The sequence below is a fragment of the Astatotilapia calliptera genome, chromosome 11, assembly GCF_900246225.1.
Source record: "Astatotilapia calliptera chromosome 11, fAstCal1.2, whole genome shotgun sequence".
Lineage (NCBI taxonomy): Eukaryota > Metazoa > Chordata > Actinopteri > Cichliformes > Cichlidae > Astatotilapia > Astatotilapia calliptera.
In genome coordinates, this window is record NC_039312.1 from 21,727,253 (window position 1) to 21,748,847 (window position 21,595).

Sequence of the window (21,595 nt, forward strand, 5' to 3'; positions counted from 1 at the left end):
GGCTGTCTGCTCCAGATTAATGAAACAAAAAAGATTGTTGTAGCGACCAGATTCAGTAACCCATAGTTAATTTAAAAGCACCTTTTCCCCTCTGGAAATTAATGTGGTTTATAAGCAGATTTCTGTGCATTTAATTTTGCATAAATTGTCCGCAGATATATATATATTTTTTAATTTAAGAACTCTTTAAGTGTTGTGAGGTTTAATTCATGCTGATGATCTGGCTTGCTTGCAGACACAAAAAATGATGATTCATCCACTCTGATATTTTTTATGTGGGGGTGACACGTGGTTATAATCTTGGGAGAACACAGCTGGACAAGACTGGAGTCTGATAGGTTAATTCGGAAAAATAATCATTAAAAAAAAGGGACTCTCGGGACAGGGCTGAACACAGGGCTGCCTCCTCCTCCTCCAGTGCTCCTGCCTCCAGTTGCATTCACTTATTTATTTTCAGGGCATATTGTTCAAATGCAATTACTCAATGCGTCTTTTGTATGCTGGTCTGTCTGTAATCTATTTACGTCAACTTCTGCATGTCTAACTCTGGAGGAAAAAAATCAAAGGGGATGAATTCCTGCTGCACGCATTGTTTTGCATGTGCTTTTCAACTTGTACAGTAGACAACACAACCCTCGCGCTTTTTTTGTATTTCGAGCTGCTCGGTCTCACGCGGCAGTAGCATGCACCGGGAGGGAATCCGAGCGGGCGGGCTTGTCCGACCTATTTCTGCCCAATCGGCTCCGGCGCAAGGGCGGAGCAGCAGCTCTCCGCGGGCCTATCAGTGCCCGAGCTGTGAGCAGACGGGCCTCGTCTCCGCGTGCCTCATACACGTGAGCCTGAGCTGCTATTGTACGCCGGCAGGCAACGTGCAGAAGCGTTCCTCTCGCCTGAAAAAACGGCGCACTCACGTTTTCCGTGGATTACAAGGAAGCTGGAAAAGTCATGCAGCAGTGCCTGAATATTAGAGAAAGCCAAATTATGCTCCAACGGAGAGCGCGAGCCTAAGCGCCATTAACCCCCAGTTTACAGCACAGTTAGCTGTTTCTCATGGTTTCTTTCCCATCACCATGGTGACGCTGAGACTAATTTACATATTTCCTGCTTCTTGTTTGATTTTTATTTTTTTTACAAAAATAATTGTGGTTGTACCTGTCGGGAAAAACAACACAACCTGCTGCTCCCCTCGAGGTGTGGCACGAGGGGTAGGTGTGTCCTCATAAATAATTTAGGCGAAAATTGAGAGATCTGTTAAAGCCAGGCCCCGCCCCTCTCTCGAGGTGTGACGTCACGTGAACTGCCCGTGTCCATTCCAGCTGAGAGAAAGAGAAACGGGAGGAGGAGGAGTACGTCGCGCGGCCCAAACACAGATCCGAGCCCGTGCGCCCGTGACTGGATCCACCGGATGGAAAAAAAAAAGTACAGACAGAAAGAGGAAACGACCCCCTCCAGCCTCTCCAACCACCCCCTCCCCACCGAGGGACAGCAGAGCGCGACAGCAGAGAAGCAGCAATACAACTTGTCATCTGACCACGTACAGCTCGCGTCGCTGGCTGTTTTTTTTTAATGCTCCTCTTTCTCCACGACAGTTTTGTTTTGACGGAGGAAGTCTCTCTCTGCGATCTTCTTTCATTATTATAAGTATTTCTTTTTAAATTACCGCACCACTAACTCGGGATATCGCTCTTCAAGTTTTTACTGTAATATTTTTTCTTGTGCGTGCAAAGTGTGTGTGCGGAATTTTCACGCCTTTGCAGTTTTATTATGGACAGTATTCCTAATCAGATGGTCTGACTGTCCCTCCCACACTGTTCTCCGAGAATAACAGCTTCATCTACAACATCCAAAGGCAATGGAGTACTTCGAGGAAAATATTTTTGCAGGGAAATAAAGAACTCTTTATATCTACAAGTGAAAGGTAAGAGTTTGCGTGTGTAATTTAAACTTTCTGACATAATGCCATGCCAATGTCATGACTGTAATTACAATATAACAGATGCTCTATTCTGCATAGATAAGTCTCAAAACTACCTTTTTGTATTTGCCCACCACCCCACCCCTCCTGTGCTCACAGCCACAGTCATCCAGCCTGCTTGTCCCATTGGTAGGTACTCCTGTCAGCTCGCCTAGCCCTTTCAAGTGCCCCAGGTGTGTTTCTGCGACCCGTCTGGTCCAGGATGTCCAGGCAACTCTCCCAGCTTCCGACCCCAGACCTCCCAGCTGGGGCAAGCCCACAGTTTGGAAGCTGTACTCAACCTGGAGGCTCCCTGACAGGGGGGCACCTCAACTCTATGGCAGGTCTGAAATCCCTCCTGCAGCACCCCATGAAAGGAGACCAGCGTTTAAAGAACTCATGCGATTCGAAAGGTGAGACCCTTCTGTGAATTTAATTAATAAAAGGTCAAAGTGTTGCTTTATCAGCATAATCTGCCTTCTTCTCTACGCAGTGGAAAAGCATGGATAAATCTTTTCCATCCACTATTACTGTTGTATAAAAATATGTACCACTATTAGTAATTTTTCATATGTAAAGGCCACAAAGGTTTCATGCCCCAGGACATGTGCTCAGGATGACTCCTCAGTGACCATGGCCAGATGAGCTGAATTATAATCCCTGATGCAACTTCAAATTAGGATCTAGATTACACTGGGTGATAACATGCTTTGGTTTAGCTGTAAATCTAAACCCATACAAGCATGCGTTCTGGGTGCGTTTTCTCTGCCAAATGTATCCCTGGCTATTGTGAGATTTGTTCTGGAGTTTGTGTATACGTTATGACAGCAAATCGGTTTTGGCTGTTGGTTAATGCTGCAATTCAGCTACCATCTGGGCCCATCTGTGTTTCTGTGTGTGATTGTATGAGAGATAGGCGGAGAAGGGGATTTTGTAGAAGTGCCATTTAGTTCTGTGCAAATATGAAGAGCTGATTTTTAGCATAAAGCAGGAGAAGCGTGAACTATCCCAAGGCCACCTTCTTGTCCACTGAAACCTGTTAAAGTGACACCAAAAGTAAGCATCGTCATTTTTATATTCCACTAATAAGTCTGCTTTTTATTCCCATCTGGCAGACAAAGACAGACTGGACCTCGATGAGGACTCCTTGGGAGTGTGCCCAATGAGGAATGGAAGTGGAATAGTCAACAGTAATAGCAGTAATGGCTGTGGAGGAGGTGGAAATGGAGGAGGAAACTTCAACCAGTTCCTGGGGCCTCTTTTGTGGGATCGCACTGTGCCTGCGGATGGGGGCCTCTTCCAGCTTCAGTATATGGACTTGGAGGAGTTTCTAACTGAAAATGGAATGGGCAGCATGCACAACAACAATAACAACAACAGCTCCTGTTCAGCCCAGATTCCCTCACAGAGCCCGCAGTCAGCTGTGCCCAACCAGAGCTCCCAGTGCCTACCACCCTCATCCCCACCTGGATCTTCATCCTCACCACCTTCTACCTCTTCTTCTCCATCTCTCATCGGTCTGGAGGTGGCTCAGCCACAGAATCTTCCAGGAGGAACTGACTGCCTGCATGGTGAGTTGACTAATATCGACTAGTTTGTTATGGCCAGTGCAGAGACTGGTTATTATCTAGGGATTGTCAAGATCACCTCACAGCAACAGTCGTGGAAAATGGTTTCCAAGCTTTTCAGAGTTGACAGAGTTTCACCTGCTGCTGGTCGACTAGCAGACCTTTCGGTTTAATAACAATAGTTGTGATGTAAACAGGGTTATGTGGAGTGTGGGCTAATGATTCAGGACTTCAACTGTTCTTGCTTCACAGTGACTATCATGGCAATCAAACATTTCGCTGTCCTGTGGGGTCAAGCTGAGGCCGTGAGATCACATGGTTATGTAAACAAAGTAAGCTTTAAAAAGAAAACAGAGTTTAAAATTTGCACCTTAACCATGAAACCATGACCATTTGGTTGCATGGCTGCAAGGTAAAAACTGATTGGGAGAAAAACAAAAAGCTGAAGAGCAGTGAAGAACTTGAAAAAAAATAGGTAAAGCAAAATAAGGAGTCCTGAGCTATTTGATGAATCAACTTCATAGCTATGACAAGAGAGTTTGGTGTAGTTTGGCATGTGATCTGTGCACTGCAGTGTACAACACAATCAGCATTCACTCCCGGCCAATAATGATTGTGCAGCAGGGTCAAAACAGTACACAGAGAGAGAGAGAGAGAGACAGCAGTGTGTGTGGAGTGTTTGCGGTTGCGTGTCTTTAAATCTCTCCCCACTTCACACGCCACAGCCATGTGCACGCGTCATTACACGTGCAGAGGCTGGGAGTACTGGAGTGAGAGAACTAGAGGCAGGGCCAGCAGACGTGTAGGAGGAGTCCACAGAGGAGAAGGAGGGGGGGGGGGGACAACAGGAAGAGTTTCCCTGTGCCTGCTGGACTTCACACCGAACATATGATCACCAATGAATGACAATAAGTGCACTGATATCAAGAGGGGAGCTTTATACTTTATGGGATCTTGACTGAAGACCTTTAATTCACTCCTTCAGTTACAAAGCACTCGTTCATAAACTCCGATAAGACATTTATACTGCATGATAAAGGCTTGTGCATTTTGATCAATGTCCCTTTGTTTAAAGTCTTATAATTACGTCTAGATGCTATTTGCCTCCTTTTAATGCTAAACTGCAACATCACAAATGTACTCACAAAATATCAGACGGCCTAACGATGAACAATTATTAGGTAACCAAGGAGAATGACCCCTGTTTACCTTCGCAACGGTTTTGGGCTTTCTTGGAATGCTGTTGTACAAGTTCTGGAAAGTGTGAGGGCACATGTCGGGCCATGTAATCAAAAATGAAATCCTGCTGTTATTTAACGGTGGAAACATGTGAACGAAAAATGCACCAAATCTCCTTGGCAAATCTGCGTTCCAGAGCTGCCCGAAAGTCAGAGGTGAGAGGTAGCAGTAAACTGCAGGGTCTTTAGGTTTTCACTCCAACAAAGCACCACAACAGGTGGTGGCACTACCTAGTTCCTGCTGTTGGGTTTAAGCAGCACGACACTCGGTTAACCATATCCACAAGAGCTTTCAGCAATACGTAGATCTGACTGCTGATTGTGCCCCGGTGCATCTATCACTTTAAATAGTTTTATTATAGTACGGAGGCATTGCCAAGGGAGTGTGAGTGAACAGTGTTCACCTGGTGTCAAAATATGGCCTCACATTACCTGTCTATTATATAGCCATTACTCATGCTGTAGGTTCTGTTATACTACAGATCCACAGGTAATATAGTTAGCAGCTGGCAGCACATACAGACCAACAACCTGCTGGCTTGTTTTTTTTATTAAACTACATTAAATATTCATTATATTCACCCTGGGTTTGATATTTGTCCATATTTGGGAGGCTGCAGTGCTGTGTTAAGTAGATACCTTGTTAGGTATCCAGCTAACACATAGAGGAGCTTTGAGTCAAGTTGACATCTCTGTTAAATTGCCTCACTTGCATGTGGACAGGCTTATACATTCACAACAAGGATGATGACTGAGCTGTCTGGATTCACATAGAAGTTTAATGGAGGCTTGTGCTCTTTGAAAGAAAAGCCAGTCGAGTAAGGTGCATTGGCCCTACAGGGGGGTGGGCTGGCACATCACCCTATACCGGCCCCACTTAAAGAAACTGGATTGGAGAGGAGGGAGAACACATTATATAACATTTCCGCTTATAGATTTTTCTATCTGCATTTGTTCTGGTTGTGAGCTTTGGTCCACAAGTACATTTTCAGCAGTTCATGTGATAAAACTTGTCAAGGTTATGCTTTGGGCCAAGAGGTTTTGTGTAGTGGTGATTGTGTGTTATATATTCTTAAAGCCTGTGGACCAGAGGATTCACATCAAGACTGTGGTTATGTTTTTATTTTATCAGTAGCACACTCAGTGGGACATATAAAGAACTAATTTGATGTTAGTTTCCCATTATCGACAGATGCATAATAAATTATACAGATGGGTAAGAAATGAAGAGGAAATCTGCACCCATTTCTGACATGGCACAGCTTTTCTGAGAGGTTACCTTTATCTCATGATGAAGTCTTTCCACCCTGATAAAAAGATAGATAGTACCTCCATCCATAGAGGTTAAAAGATCAGTAATCAGATCTCAACAAAGTGAACACTTGTTTAAAAATAATGAAATGCTTTCCTCCATTACTGACAAAACAAATAAGGGTAAATATTGAAGAAAAAAAAGTTTCCACTCCCCCATTAGTGTATTAAAGATGTGGGTAATCTGTGCCAAGGTGCATTGAAGCTATGTTTTTGGCACAAGATGGCTAAAATCTTACTGAGACAGCTAGCATTGGCTTTCAATTAATTAATTTAGGTATTGCTTTAAACAGCTTGTTGCTTAGTTACATCCACAAATCTGTGCACTAAATATTTGTAGATTACATGATTGAATTATATTGCATTTGCTATTGTAGTATACTTTAAACATTACCTTGACTATGAAATCTTTTATCTGCCAGTGAAAGCTCACTGAATACCAGCCAACTCTTGGTTAAGGCCAAAGCAATGTTTGTTTTTATTAACAATGTAGCTCTCTGCTGCCATCTGGTGGTTATCATGGAGTGCTGCATATTGTTTTTTTTATTTTTGTGGCTGATCTGTCAAAAAGTGTCAAAACGTCTTCCACTAAAACTGTCAAAGTGTTTAGTGTACTTAGGTTTATCTTCTTTTTAATTCTAGGGAGTCAAAGGAGAATGAATGACTCCTGTGAGTCACCCTCTTCTTCCTCTTCATCCTCCTGTCCGCCTCTGCTCACACCCACTGGGAATGGGCCAGATGTGATTGGAATATTTGACATGGATTCTTCAGACATGGCTATGTCCAACACGTCGGAAGAGCAGAACTTTGATCCGCGAAGGCACTCCTTCAGCGAGGATGAGCTCAAGCCCCAGCCAATGATCAAGAAGGCACGCAAGATCCTGGTACCCGATAACATGAAGGTGAGGCTGCTGAGGTATTCACAGCATTGATGCAAGTGGCTTACATGCAGTTTATGCCCTGAGACTGAAGTAGTTTGAAAGCAGATAAATAGTAATTAAATCGGTTATTTTAAAAATTTGTATCGAATGATTTTAATGTCATAAAATAGTGAAAATGCCATCTAGATTTACCAGAGATAAAGCCTTGAGAGGCTCAAATGGTTAATACACTGTCCACATTGTTTGAGATTCATTTATCCGATGACTAATGGGGCAATTATCCAGCTATGATCATGGAAAATGATCAGTTGAGGAAAATACTGGCGAGAGCTAAGCTGTTTACCTGATATATTTATTTTTATCAGAAATGAGCACACGCCTGGGTCTGCATTTATATTTTACATTGTTAGCGCTTCAGTTTAATGAAAACAGTGTAAAAGGCAGAACAGTTTCACAATGAGGGCATCCGATAATGGACAAGCAACAAACACAGGAGCTGCAAAATAAAAACAGAGATTACATAAACAAAAAGCCCAGTATAAGTTATAAGATTGATGACTTGTAACTGAGTATAAAGAATCATAAACTGTGCAAATCCTCACTCTGTAGTTTATGGAAGTCCATAAAATATTCTACAGCCAGAAAAAAGACAGCAATTCAGTTTTTAGCAGCTGTGTGTGGCACATGCAGGTTGTTTGCTTACTTTATTTGCTGTCAGACAGTAACCAGTAACCAAATTCTGAGGATGTGGTATGCAAATAAACAACAACGACAAAGAAGTGTCTTTTCATTGCCAAACACCCACATAGCTGTAGAAGTTAAGCTAGAAAAAACACTACACACTTCTTAAGAAACAAATCAGAACACTCACTGATTCTTTTCTTTATACATTTTATACCTAATAATCGTGAAATTCCCCAATAAAAATAAGTGGATTGCATTGGTGGATGCTGAATAATCCATATGTGCTGTTTTTTTTCTTCGGTCCTTTTGTAGGATGAGAAGTACTGGAGCAGGAGGCACAAAAACAATGAAGCGGCAAAGCGCTCCCGGGACGCCCGCCGTCTCAAGGAGAACCAGATATCAGTGCGCGCCGCCTACCTGGAGCGAGAGAATGCCGCCCTCCGACAGGAAGTGGCCGAGATGAGGAAGGAACTGGGCCGGTGTCGTAACATACTTAGTAAATACGAAAACCGTCTCGCTGACCAGTGATGGCAGCGCGGAGAAGAATTAGGACGAGGAGAAATATAAGCTGGATTCAATCTAAGACTCTGAATTTCTGGGGTAACCTGATGGACATAAAGGGGGTCAAGCTGATTATGATTATAATGATGATGATGATGATGTTGATGATGAATGTATAAGACGAGGAGAAGGTTTGTGCATTGAAGCTCAGGTGTCTTGTTTCGTTGAGGTGTCGGCTCTTAAAAGTGGCGGACAGAGAGAATAATTTAACAGATGAAAGATGTGACTTTTAAGAGTTTTGTTATTGGAGAATTGTATATTTTTATAATACTTCAGAAAAATTAGAGGGAGAGCAAATTACAGAATAATTTTGTATATTTTCTACATGATGGGGACACAGAGATGGGGGAAAGCTGCGGTAAATATCTTTTTATCATAGTTGAGTCAGGAGATGCTTAACAGGTTGTCAGCCATCGATGGTTTTGTTTTTGTTTTTTTGTGTTTATAATTATAGCCAGGATGCAGCAGCAGGGTTGAGAAGGCATGTAACAATTGTAATATAGAGAGCAAAATTATCTTAAAGACGTGTAGTTCGACATTTTGTGGATTTTATTCAAGCACTTAATTTGTTTCCTTTTATGTTTCTGTCACTGGGGATGCTTGAGGGAGACAGAATGAGAGACACTATGTATACAGCCCAGCTCTATCCTCTTGGCCAGTCTCGTATATTATTTTCTATTAGAACAACGTCACCCCCCCTTCCCCCTTCTAACAATATTAGCTCTTTTTACCTTGGTTTTAACTTTATGAGACTGGTACATCTTCCTCTAGCCCATATTTCTGTGTATTGCTCTTTTACTTTTTCACTATCCCAGTGGAAGTGCTTTCAATCTGCTCTGGTGTTTTTCGATATTTCCCGAGCCTGTGGAAGCCTGTTGTGATGCCCTGGGTAACTCTGCTCCTCTTCATCCTCTCTTTGAATTGCTCCCCTGTTTCTATATCCGATGTCTCTATTTCTGTCTGCTCCCACTTGCAGGCAGTCCTTTGACAGTTATGTGCAAACTCTTCCCAATGCATTTTGTCTTTGTGACTCTCTTGCACCTGAAAGGTGCACAGAGCAGTTCAATCTCAGTGTTGTAACATATTCTGCAGTAGTAATCAATCGTCCCTGTAAAAACACACGTTGTTACTTTACTGAACACACTTTAATTAGCATTATTACAGGGGTGTGGTGGGGGGAAGGGAGGGGAATTGTTGTGTATATTGGATAGGCCTCTACTATTTTGTGTATTTGATGTATTCCAGGAGATGGGTTGAGTACCCCCATTGAGTGGAATGTGTTAATTTCTCAGATTTCTGGGAGAAATAAAAGCCAAAATGTTGATCCTATGTCGATCCACGAAACTTGTTGCTATTTAGTGCTTTTTCAATCCTGTTATTGCTCCTTCCTTTTTACTGTATCTATGAACTTCTCTGTGTACCCAACAACACCTACACAGGGGCATGGTACACTATGTTATGTTCCCTGGGGGAGGGACGACTAGTAATAGTGTGATTTTAATCCTCCAATGACCATGATGAGTAGTTACCATTACAACTATTATTATTGTTATGATTATTATGATTATCCCTCTTATTGTTGTTGTTCTGTATTATTGAATGTTTTTTTTTTCTTTCTTTGGATGATCTGTTGCACCTTGAAACATCTTTGATCTTCAGTGTTCCTCAGAAAGACTTTTCAAATGGAAAAACAAAACAAAACAACCCCAGTCTCGGCTATTTGCACCTGTCTTCGGACCCACATCTATCCACTTCTTCTACAGAGACTTCTGTTTTCTTTGACCGGGGATTTCACAAACGTGGCTCAGTAACTTGAACATGATGTTCATTCAGACCAACTTGACCTTTCATCATGACCGTTTTCTCACCTGTGCATGGACTGTGCACACTACTGATACGCTCCTTGTTGGTTTATCTGCCTTTATCACCTCATTCAGTGATTGTTTGCTCTCCTAACAGGATTTTAGTCTCCTGTATCTTCACCGATGTGGTTGATAACTCTTATAGTGACTCTTAACTGATCAACTGCCCTGCTGCATCAGTAGTGTCGATGATGCCCAGCCCACCAGTCAGTGCTGGTTGTTTGGATGTAGTATGAGATTTCCTCCCCCCCCCCAAAAAAAAAAAAAACACAAATAAAAGATTGTTCTCATTAATCACTGCGCTGTTTGTGGTTGCTTCCAAGTAATCCAGAATTGAATCAAAGCCCAGTTTTGAAGGCAAGACGACAAAGGTTAAAAATTCAGGGTTTTTTTTACTTAAGCTGATAACCAGACTGTGATACGTGGTGAAATGCACCATGTTGTTTTGATATCCTCCCTGTTTGTTCACATTGTGTACATTCCTTAATTGGCAAAACAGTTCAAATACCAAGTCTTGCCCAACTGAGGCAGTTCTGGTTCCTGTAAATAAATTTAAAGAGTGTTTTATGCATTTTATAATTAAATGCACACTACGTTTAAGAGACTGAGTTAGAGTATATAAGGTAAGATAATGTAAAAAAGTTTATATGATGGGCTATGCGTAAGATAAAGCATTAAAAAAGCCACACTGACCTACTTTGGTGCTCACACACACACACACATATATATTGCATTCAATATATAAAGTCAAATCTATCAGTTTCTTCCTTTTATAGCATTTCCTGTTTGTTAATTCTCTGTGTGGACAGTAGTTATGCATATGTCACCCCCTTTATCTGTTGTCTCAACAGAAATGGGTGAAAGGTCCTTCAGAGTGGAATTTTCCTCACTTTTCTCCTCCTCAACACGAACCAGATGTGTGCTCCTGGGCTGTACCCTCTCTCTCTCCACTTCTCCCTCTCTTTCTCTTTGGACCTCTCCCTCTTTCTCCCCCTCTCCCACCCTTTGTTCCCCCCTTCCTTAAAAATGCTGCATCTGCGTGTCCCTTGCTCATATCCTCGCTCCAAAGATGGACCGTGCACTGCTGCTGCTGTCCATGTGGGCTCTGACTGGAACCGTATCCCTGCAGGATTCAGGTAAGCCCTCCATCACTTTCACCTGGAAGAGCACTGATCCCTGCATACACAGTTAACGCAGCTGGACTGAATGCTCTTTAGTGATGCCATTAGGATTTTCCCTGAAATGCTTCATCTTTCTCTAAGTTGTAGTTTGAAATTTAGGTGAGCACATAGCTCGGATACAGACGTACGCAATTAGTCAGTTGGAAAGTGGCAAATGTTGGTCATAGTGTACTAATTAAGAAACTAAGATTTTATTTTAATGTTTATTTTGTATGTATATTTTGCACGTAGCCTACATCATAAATGTATGGCTTTCTAGTCAGTAGTTAATGATTGCAAAGCTGTTTTGGATCATTGTTTACCTTCACATGAACAGTTCCAAGTCTTCCATAATACTGGCCTGCATTTCATAGTGACTAATTAGTTATATAATATCATAGGTGCTAAATATGTATGCCATGTCTGGAACGATCATGTGCTGCGCATTCATGTTTTTTGTGTGCACATGTGCTTTTGAGCAGAGTGAATACAGCAGCGCACACATTTTCATTCTGAGAATCGAAAAATGGGGCACCGAGTTTGTTTCCCCCACATCCCCTCCCCTTTCCGTCTCAAATGACAAGGTCATGTTGATGTTTATGTACAGTAATTCACTGTGGTTTTTATGATGTATGACTCAGAGTTGCATGAATTGCATTTTAGATAAAGTTTCTCACACAAACACACTCACTTTTCAGTGAAGAACAAGATTGATAGCTGAAAGGCACAGAGCAGCAAAGCCCGCCATCGAAAAACCTCTTCGTTCTGCAACCTGGGTGGCAAGTGTTTGCCCGGCCACCCACACTGAATTTGCTTTCCTTCACAGAGAAAACAGAGCAGAATTGGCAAACAAAATCTCTTTACGACACAGCGTTTGTCTTTTTTTCCCTTTTTTTATGGGGGGCCATGAATGAAATAGGAGTAAACAAAGGGGCAATTACTGTGTAACAGTGTGTGGGTATCACAACAGGGTCATGTCCGGAGAGGCTTGTGGGAGAGGAGGGAAGGAGGATGTGTCCACGACCCTGCAAAGCTGACAGTGACTGTGGCAGCAAACGCCAGTGTCTGTGTGACGGCCAGTGTGGTCTCAGCTGTGTGGCTCCAGGTAACTATTTGTATGCATGTGTGCTGTCAGTTCTCACTTTGAAAAGCATTGTGGGCTCAGCTATTAAAAGGGTGTGTGTGTGTGTGTGTGTGTGTGTGTGTGTGTGTGTGTGTGTGTGTGTGTGTGTGTGCGTGCAAATGCGTACGCATACGCAGCTGTGCCAACATACATCAGTGTGTGTGTGTTTCTTGATGGAAAATAAAATAAAAGCCTTATGCCAGTGCTGAACAGAAGCTTTTTATTATGCTTCTGTGCTGTAAAAGGGAGCACTGTGCGTGTATCCAGACTCATTATACAGCCTCATTTGTGCTCTTTTCATTTGTCTCCTGCACATTCTCTGAATTGTTTTGTTCCCTGCCTCTTGTTTTCTCTCCTCTCTCTGGACCATCTCTTTCATCCTCAGGTCGTACTTGTCCCTGGCCTCTACCCCACAGCGAAAACGCAGAAGCTCGCCTCCTCTCTCCCACTCACTCCTTTTCTGCCCTGCTTGAAGTGCGCTGCAAGCCAGGATTCACATTGCCCAGCGGCATGGATGCCACTATTCGCCGTTGTCAGGGTGACCGACAGTGGAGTGGCGATGAGCCCATCTGCACAGGTAGGTTTGAGGTCACGGGAAAATGTTCTTTGGTTCGGGTTTCTTCCTGACAGGTAGTGGTCAGCTGGAGGTCTATGCAGTGAACACACACAGCTGTTTGTGGGTGTATATGTGAGACGAGAAATCCAGAAACCCCTCTGTGATTTGTGTCAACGTAGACATTACACAACTGGGACCTATTCTCCCCATCACCATAGCAACCAGAGCCTCGGTTATTCAGAGTGGGTCTGAAGATTTTACCATTGAACTGTCGAGAACTTTAAAAAGGAGACAAAAGCTGAATACACAGCTGTGTCTGTGCATGCATACAGTATGTCTTACATGTTTCTTATCTTAAATACAAAGAATATGCATTTCAAAAAATATGTGTGCAAGAACATATACGTGTGCAACATTTAGAGGTAAACAAGTTCAACACAAAGATACACAAGCATGTTTTATTTGTTTTTTAGAAAACAAAAATGTAGAACGTCCCAGAGCATCGCAAGCTGCCTTTTTTACTTCATGGGTCATGTTGAATAATCCCAACATTTGGATTCTTTCGTAAGATTCATAAATGCCACGTTACATGTAAGGGCAAATAATCTGGAATTTATGGACCAACTCAGAAAGTGGAAGAATTACAACTGTTTACTTACTGACATTTGAATTAGTGGCAAAACATAGTGTTACAGAAAAACAGTGTGAGCGAGTCATTAAAGCAGATGAGAAAACACCAGAGAAAGAATTCAAGCTAGATAGAGATAATATTGCTAATCAGCTAGTGAGCCTTCTAGATGGATCATACATTTCTTATCACTCATTAGTTATTGTGTTACTGTGTTAGATGATGGTACAAAACACACCCGCATGTTCTGCAGGGTTCTCTGGCTTCCTCCCACAGTCCAAAGACACACAGTTCGTGGGGTTAGGTTAATGGAAAAACTCTAAATTGCCCAACGTGAGTGCAAATGGTTGTCTGTGTCTATGTGTTAGCCCTGCAACAGACTGGCAACCTGTCTAGGTTGTACCCTGCCTTTTGCCCTAAGACAGCTGGGATAGGCTCCAGCCCCCCACGACCCTGAAAAGGATAAGTGGAAGATAATGGATGGATAAATAAAACTAATGGCAGCCTCTGTAGGAATCTTGCATTTATATAGCCTTCTAAACTAAATCAGAAACACTTAATGTCAAAATATTACATCAGCAATGTTGAACTGCCATGATAGAAATGGAGAAGCACACAACTGCCAACAAAGAAACATTTTATTTTTAATAAAAGAAACATAAAGAAAGAATAAAAACTAGCTATGGTGTATGAAGTCAGTCCTGTTGGGGGTGGAGGCAACATTATTTAGTGCAAGAAAACAAACTAAGGAGCAATTACAACCAAAAACAGCCTCTTACAAAGGAGAGACACAGTAATTGAGCTCTGAGGGCTTTTACAGATCATTGGCACACTGGGCTCAGGTGTTTCCAGTGATGCTAATTGGGAACAAACCACACCTCCTCTCCAGTACCTGCTGGAAGGATCTGCCACACAGAAAGCAGAAAGGTAGGCAGTGTATTTGGTGCTATAAACAGATGATTCCCTGTTTCCTCCGCTGAGATTTATCTTTTATTTATTTATTTTTTTGCCACGCAGAGCCGAGTCAAAATTTAAAGTTATTATCTCAAAAATGTCTATTTCCTCAGTGGTGAGTCAATACGTCACAAATTTGAGATAATAACCTGAAATTTTAACTTATAGATGACAATTTATTTATTACAGTGGCTTCCATAGCAACAGGACTACCATACACAAGAGCTGAGATGAAAATGTGCTCACTATAGCAGACTTGCTTCTTGTCTGCAGCTCATGTGTGTGTTTTTGGAAACTGTGTTTGTAACATTATTTGCTTGTTTCAGTTGTATTTATGCTGCTGCTGAACTAGAGGGCAAGATGCAGTCTACATATGGTCAAAATTATAATGTAAGGCTAGACAAAATAAACCTACCACAAAAACCAACAAGGCAAAAAAGACTAATTACGGCCTGAAAGTGTAATCACGCATAAACACAGGTTCAACTAAAACTTTGCTCATGCTGTGTTTAAAGATATAGGTTGGTACTAGATCTATAATAAACATGTGACCAGCGTATTGGAAACAGAAAGGCATTTATATAGTACTCTTCTGGTCTTACTGACCACTTAAAGCGTTTTAGACTGCAAGCCACATTTAACCATACATTTGAAACCTAACATGCCTGTCTTTGCTCTGTGGGAGGAAGACAGCGTCCTTGGAGGGAACCCACGCAGACACACAGAGAACATGCAAACTCTGCACAGAAAAGCCTCGGGAAGGTTTGAACCCAGAACCTTCTTGTGCTAAGGCGAGCGTGCTAACAACAGAGAAAGAGCGAGAGGGAAGAACAAATGTCAATTCAAAGAGAGCAAGTTCAAAGGCCTTCGATTTGTGTTAATTTACAACCAAAGTGCTTCTCTGCCCCAAGGTAACCGTGTTGTTCGAATCAGGCTTGTGAGCGGCAATGTAAACAGACAACAGACTCCAGAGTTTATAAAAAATACATTGCTTATTCAAATTATTACATATCCAAAGTTAAAACCCAGAAGACAGGGTGTTAAAAAGCAAACCCACTTGAAGACTACTGCACTGCCACTGCAAGCACTGTGGGCTGCAGATATTTTATGTTTCTGTCTCATGAAATATAGAAAAATAAGCGTTGATTCTGAATTGAATTCAAACAAAAGGCATCCTCACTACTTCACCTCTATAAAGTTGCAGCGTGCAACATAAGGTTCTTCTTAGTATCTCCCCAGACCTGATCAGTACTATTGCTTAGGTCAACCTGTCAACGCTCATGATAACAATGTAATTCAGCTTTAAAGGTCTGAGGCCTGTTACATTCATCGCCCACCTGCAGCTACATGCTTTCCTAGAAATCCTCAACCCTGCTGCGTTTCAGTCTCACCCTCAGGATTTTTTCACCAATTCAGAGATGAAATAAGGATACAATTCTCAGCTCGCTCGTAGAGTATCCTCCTTCTGAGAGACAGGCAGAAGGTAGGTGGGTTTAGAGCGTGTGAGAGTGTTTGTATTGTGTGTCCTTTGCATGTGTGTTAGAGTGTGAGCCGAGCTCCTTCGTGCCTGCTGAGAGGCAGTGGGCGGCAGATCACTGTCAAAGTGGCACGGAGCTGCGTGCACGCTGCGCCAGCGAGAGCGAGTGTGAATGCGGGTCTGATGTGAGTGAGGGTGTGCGTTTAACAACACGTAGAGAGGTAGATGTGTGTGTGTGTGTCCAAGCATTACTCATGCTGGGGACATGCCTTCCTTATGGGGACAAAAATCAAATCAATGCATTTGAAATCAATCTAGTTTAACATATAAATGTGAGGGGTAGAGTAAGGTTGGGTTTAGGTCAGGATTAGGCAAATAGTAGTCATAGTTGAGGTTGAAATAAGTCTCCAGGAAATTAATGTGTCAATGCGCTGTGAAGTCAGATACACGACTGTGTTTGTGTGTGCTTGTGTGTGTGGGCGACAGATTACAGTCTGAAAGCTCTCTTGCTCACGCTGCTCGAGGCCTTTCTGTTCCCAGTTCTCTTCTCCTCTGCTCTTTCTTCTCATCCTCTTTTCCTCTCATCTCTTTCTCCTCTCATCCGCTTCCATCCGAGGCCTCTGATAAGGTCTCTCTCTACAATAGGAGCCAAGGACAAGTGTGCAGCTCTAGGCTTTTCAGCTTGTGTTGTGTGGATATGTCTCTGTGTATATTTTTATTGGAAAAAAACCCCATAGTATAAAGAGGTCTAAAGTATATGGGAACCGTGGTGTACCGTTACATCTTTCATCTCGGTCTAATTGGTGCATATTTAGCGCTGTTTCGTTGAATAAAAAAAAAAAAAAAACATCACAGTTTTACAGTTTTTAGAAGATGAATTTGGTATACCTGCTTTATAGCACTTTGGTGCTGCAGCCTGTGTGGGTGGCAGCGGTACAAGGTAGAAGCAGGGCGGTATGTGAAAACAGAACTCTGCTTCGGGCTCTCAACTGCAGCCAAACAGAGTCGTAACTCTCCCTCTCCCATAGGTCCCTTTACATTCTCACATTAACGTTTCTCGGTTTCAGATACCAAGATAGCCCTCGGGCGAGCGCTGTCTCTATCTTTCAAAGCCGTGTTCAGTTTTGAAACCCCGCGCTTGATGCAGCTCAGGTCACTCCAGCCTCTCTCCAAGCACCACTCTTGATATTTATATTTCCACAAGCGTGAGGCACTCAAACATCTAGGAATGAACAATGCCAGGTGTTATACAATCACAGTTAGAGCTGTGAGCTCGGGGACGTGCGGGGCGGCGTTTCACCTGCTCGTCGAACTTTGATTTATTATCTAAGAAGGCCTGTTTCAACTTGAATAAAACAAGACACTGTGTCAAACGCCTCTGTGGGTCACAAACTATATGGAAACCTTGGTTAACACAAGTCAAATGAGATGACATGATGGCTGGTCCTGCTCTCTGTTTTTCTTCCTGTTTCATTTCCTTCAGGTTTTTTCTTGATTTTCTTCACACATGGGACGAGTTTGCATTCAGGGCTTTTTGTCACAGCGGCTCCTTAAGACGCAGATATTTTAACCCAAACTACCATCTTTTCCTAAAACTAGCTATTAGGTCGTCATTGCCCAAAACTAACCAAACTATACTCTGATAGCAAACTCTGATAGTAGATTTTACCTTTCTTATCACATCTATGTCACTCAATCGAGGGCTTTTTTGGGGTCTTTGTGAGTCATTATTATCATTCACTTAATATACTTAATGTCTTGGAAACAAATGCATGAGGACATGTATGCTATTGAATGCTTTACTCTTGCAATGACTGCAGTTTTGTGCACTTTTGTGCAGTCTGATCTTTAGATGTTTATATGTACTCCTGCAGTCTGTAATGCCTGTGATTATAGTTAGTTAGCAGATGAATGGAGTAGAGTAAACTGGGTCTTTTCTGCCACTGAAAAATCCTGCAACAACAACACAATAATAATATTAATGTTTTTCCTAAAAAGTGCAATATTTGCCAATGAAGTGTAGTTCAGAGTCAGCGTACCAGTAGATACAGAAAAGAAACTGCATTTGGAGAATGACAAAGGTGACTGTGTGTATTTTGACTTTGTACACTGACTTACCATTTTGTGGTTACATCTTGCTAGTACTGAGCTGGACCCCCTTTAACCTTCAAAGCTGCCTTAATCCGTCGTGGCATAGATTTATCAAGGTGCTGGAAAGATTCCTCAGAGATTTTGGTCCATATTGACGTGACAGCATCCCACTGTTGCTGCAGCAATAAAGGGATGGACATGGTTAGCAACAATACTTTGGTATACTTTGGCATTTAAAGGATATCCCTCTGGAACATCATACCCCCACCACCAGCCCGAACTGCTGATACAAGGCAAGAAATGTTGCGGCAAGAATCGAGACTCATCAGATCAGGCAACATTTTTTTTCCAGTCTTCTACAGTCCAGCGTTGGTGAGCCTGAGTGAACTGAAGGCACAGTTTCCTCTTCTTAGGTAACAGGAGCAGTATATGTTATGGCTGCTGTAGCTCAACGCTGTGCGTTGAGAGAGGCTCTTCTGCATATCTTAGTTGTAACACGTGGTTATTTGAGTTACTGTTGTTCTACTATCAGCTTGAACTATTCTCCTCTGACCGTTGGCATCAACAAGACATTTTCACCCAGAGAACTGGCTACGAGTGGATATTTTCTCTTTTTCAGATCATTCTCTGTAAACTCTAGAGATGGTTATGGTGGAAAATCACAGTAGATCAGCAGTTTCTGAAATAAACAGACCAGATACAGAGTCACTTGAGACACCTTTCATATTCTGATGCTCCATTTCAACTTCAGGAGGTCGACACGATCATGTCTATATGATCAAATGCACTGGCTTACTGCCATGTGATTGGCTGATTACATATTTGCATTATCAAACCGGTGAACTGATGTACCTAATGAAGTGGCCAGTGAGTGTATTTTATAGATAGCATGTTTAACCTGTCATTCACTGCCTCTTGTCTTCTTTGACTATCAGAGTCACCTGAACTTGCTGCTGTCCAGACTTGCCCTCTGCCCGAGGAAGTGACCAACACCTTCAGCATTCAGGGAGACGCTGCTGTAGGAACATCCATCCGCTACAGCTGCCTGTCTGGGTGAGGGCAGGGTTAACGTTGAGTGTGAATGTGCGGGGGTCTCAAAACTTGAAATGCCACAGAGATGGAAATGGAGGAAGTGAGAGAACGGAGACGGAGTGTGAAGAAGAGGGAGGGAGTGAAGGGAAGGCTTGAATACAGCAGAGGTGTGATGAGCAATGAATGGCAGGGAATTCATTTTGATCTCCCAGCTGACAATCTCTCCATTGAGCTAACTAGGTCATTACAGTCTAATCTTGTATTGACTCCCCTTTACGCACTGACTCATCTCACAGGATAAGATGAGCCTGAGTGGATGTGTCAGCCAGAGAACTGTGCACACAAAATTTAGTCACTCTCACAGAGAGACGGTGGAAAAAGGAAACATTTACACCTTTTTCTCCATCACATTTAGTCAGTACTGTACATGTCGCACCACCGTCTGTCTCCATCACTCTTTCCTTTTTCTCCTGCAGGGCGGATATAGTGGGGAGCAGGGAAAATTTCTGCCAGGAGAATCAGACCTGGCAGTATCCTCACCCGATCTGTAAAAGTAAGTGTACAGGGCGTCCTGTGCTGACTAACCATCATGTGTGAACATGCATGTGTGCTACGTTTTCTTCACTCTTAGTGTAACTTCATCCATTTTTTTAGCAGGTTAGCAGAAAATGCTTGGGTAGCGAATGATCAAACTGAGTCTAAATATAACATCAGCTCAGAAATGGTTTGTTTTTCCATCATTTGTAGCATGCATGCATTTCTGAGAGCTGATATTTAAGAAATACTGAATCAGAGAAGCCAGACAGAAACACACAGACACTCTCAGGCATGCATCTTTCAGGAGCTACTGCTCCGTTTTGCAGTGCTTCTCTGCCATCGTGTGGTCAAACCTGGGATTTCATGGCCTGTTTAACAGAAATGGAAAATTCTTTGAGGATAGTTCTCGAATCAGGCCAACGGGAGTACGGCTGGGCCTGTCATTTATTAAAACATGTTAAAGATAAGAGCGAGGTTACTTCAGTGGAGTTTCAAGGTTTTAAACAATGATGGAAAATTGAGCAACTGTGCATTTGTCCTGTGAAATAGTAACTCTGCTCCTGTGTTTTAAATGTCAGCAAACCTTCTGATTAAGTTTACTGATAAACCTGCTTTCTTCAATAGAAGTGTACTGCCAGCCTCCTACAGAGGTGGAGCAGGGCTATGTAGTGGCTGTCCAAAAGACTGAGTATGAAGTGGGCTTTGACATCCACTACCTGTGCAAAAAGAACTTCCTCCTGGATGGACCCCAGATGATCACCTGTCTGTCCAATGGCAGCTGGAGTGCGCCGCCCCCGCACTGTAGAGGTGAGGAACGATCCAATCTAATATCCGGACTATTTAACAAAGCTGAAGTAAAATGTAGAGAGACACCTTTGCATAAAGTCCTAGAAACTCAAATAAATGTGCACCTACACACGGCAATTAATAAACACAGCATTATGTGTCTGATGTTTATATGATACTTTCATACCTTGTTGGTCACCCTCACAGCTCGTTGTCTCATTCCTGCCGAGCGAAGCCGCGTGATGATTGGTGGCGTGAAACGCTGGCCGTTTGATGTTACAGATGCCATGGTTCCCCACGGGGAAAACGTGACGTTCTTCTGCAAACATTCTCGTAAGCAATGCAGCTTCACCGCAACCCAGACCTGCTTTAATGGAAAGCTGCAGACACCAGCCTGCTACCTTGGTAAACCTGCACCAGCCGCCGTGCCCGGTTCTTTGTCACGTGTAACTAACATCTGTAACGCCATGAAGTGTTTCTAATAGTTGTGCAATCTTATCGTTCTTCAGAGCCAACGTGGCTGCAGTATAAACTCTTTCCTCATCGGCTGGTCTCGGAAATTGAAGCATGCGAGCCCGGCGACGTGGAGTAATGACCTGCACGTCTGATCTCGACCCACCCAGCGCTCATGACAGACACTGTGCCACAATTCGAGCACTTCCAAAACACACGCCCTCCGTACACCTCCTCCCTGACCGCTCTGCAGCTTCTCTGTAACCATCAGAGCTACAGTTAGTTAGATGCAGGGACTATTTTTTTTGATTTCACAGCTTTTGTGGATCAGCAGCCTAAGATGTCTTTCTTTTGGCCTCACGGGGTTTCACCACTGCTCTCAACTTTCCTCTCTTTGCCCTGAATACTATTCAACTGCAGGCATAACTGTGAAGTAATTCAACCAAATTGTGCCATAGATGCAATCTATATGTAATCATGACTGTGTGTGTGTATAATACAGTAGTACCAGCTATACCCCTGACGATACCTTCATGTAGCCTAATTCATAATGACTCGACTCTGTGATGTTTCACTGTGTGATCTTTTTTCTTCTGTTGAGCCCGACGCATCAAGTCTCAAAGCTTGTAAGTTTTTAACATGAGAGATTTGAAATAAAATATTGTCAAAATGCTTTGCTCTCCAGCTCTTTGATGGCAAATAAAACCCTCCTGTGTGATTCCACTTTACCTCTCCTGCT

At 42.7% G+C, this 21,595-nt stretch overlaps 2 protein-coding genes across 2 annotated transcripts; both read left to right on the plus strand.

The window, feature by feature from the left end:
- The first annotated feature begins 192 nt into the window (after positions 1-192).
- On the plus strand, positions 193-10,327 carry dbpb (D site albumin promoter binding protein b). Its single transcript, XM_026185776.1, has 5 exons — positions 193-1,918; positions 2,075-2,367; positions 3,070-3,525; positions 6,714-6,973; positions 7,949-10,327. The coding sequence occupies exons 2-5, from the start codon at positions 2,178-2,180 to the stop codon at positions 8,162-8,164; spliced, it is 1,122 nt and encodes a 373-aa protein (XP_026041561.1). The 5' UTR covers positions 193-1,918; positions 2,075-2,177; the 3' UTR covers positions 8,165-10,327.
- Positions 10,328-11,101: 774 nt separating this feature from the next.
- On the plus strand, positions 11,102-21,529 carry ntd5 (ntl-dependent gene 5). Its single transcript, XM_026185777.1, has 8 exons — positions 11,102-11,195; positions 12,190-12,324; positions 12,728-12,919; positions 18,984-19,101; positions 19,557-19,633; positions 20,242-20,424; positions 20,611-20,808; positions 20,913-21,529. The coding sequence occupies exons 1-8, from the start codon at positions 11,129-11,131 to the stop codon at positions 20,993-20,995; spliced, it is 1,053 nt and encodes a 350-aa protein (XP_026041562.1). The 5' UTR covers positions 11,102-11,128; the 3' UTR covers positions 20,996-21,529.
- The last annotated feature ends 66 nt before the right edge of the window (positions 21,530-21,595 follow it).

Coding starts and splice junctions, on each gene's coding strand:
- ntd5 (XM_026185777.1), top strand. CDS start 11,129: ATGGACCGTGCACTGCTGCTGCTGTCCATGTGGGCTCTGACTGGAACC. Junction 20,425..20,610: donor GCCGCCCCCGCACTGTAGAG/GTGAGGAACGAT, acceptor TCACCCTCACAG/CTCGTTGTCTCATTCCTGCC. Junction 20,809..20,912: donor GACACCAGCCTGCTACCTTG/GTAAACCTGCAC, acceptor ATCGTTCTTCAG/AGCCAACGTGGCTGCAGTAT.
- dbpb (XM_026185776.1), top strand. CDS start 2,178: ATGTCCAGGCAACTCTCCCAGCTTCCGACCCCAGACCTCCCAGCTGGG. Junction 2,368..3,069: donor GAACTCATGCGATTCGAAAG/GTGAGACCCTTC, acceptor CCCATCTGGCAG/ACAAAGACAGACTGGACCTC. Junction 6,974..7,948: donor TGGTACCCGATAACATGAAG/GTGAGGCTGCTG, acceptor GTCCTTTTGTAG/GATGAGAAGTACTGGAGCAG.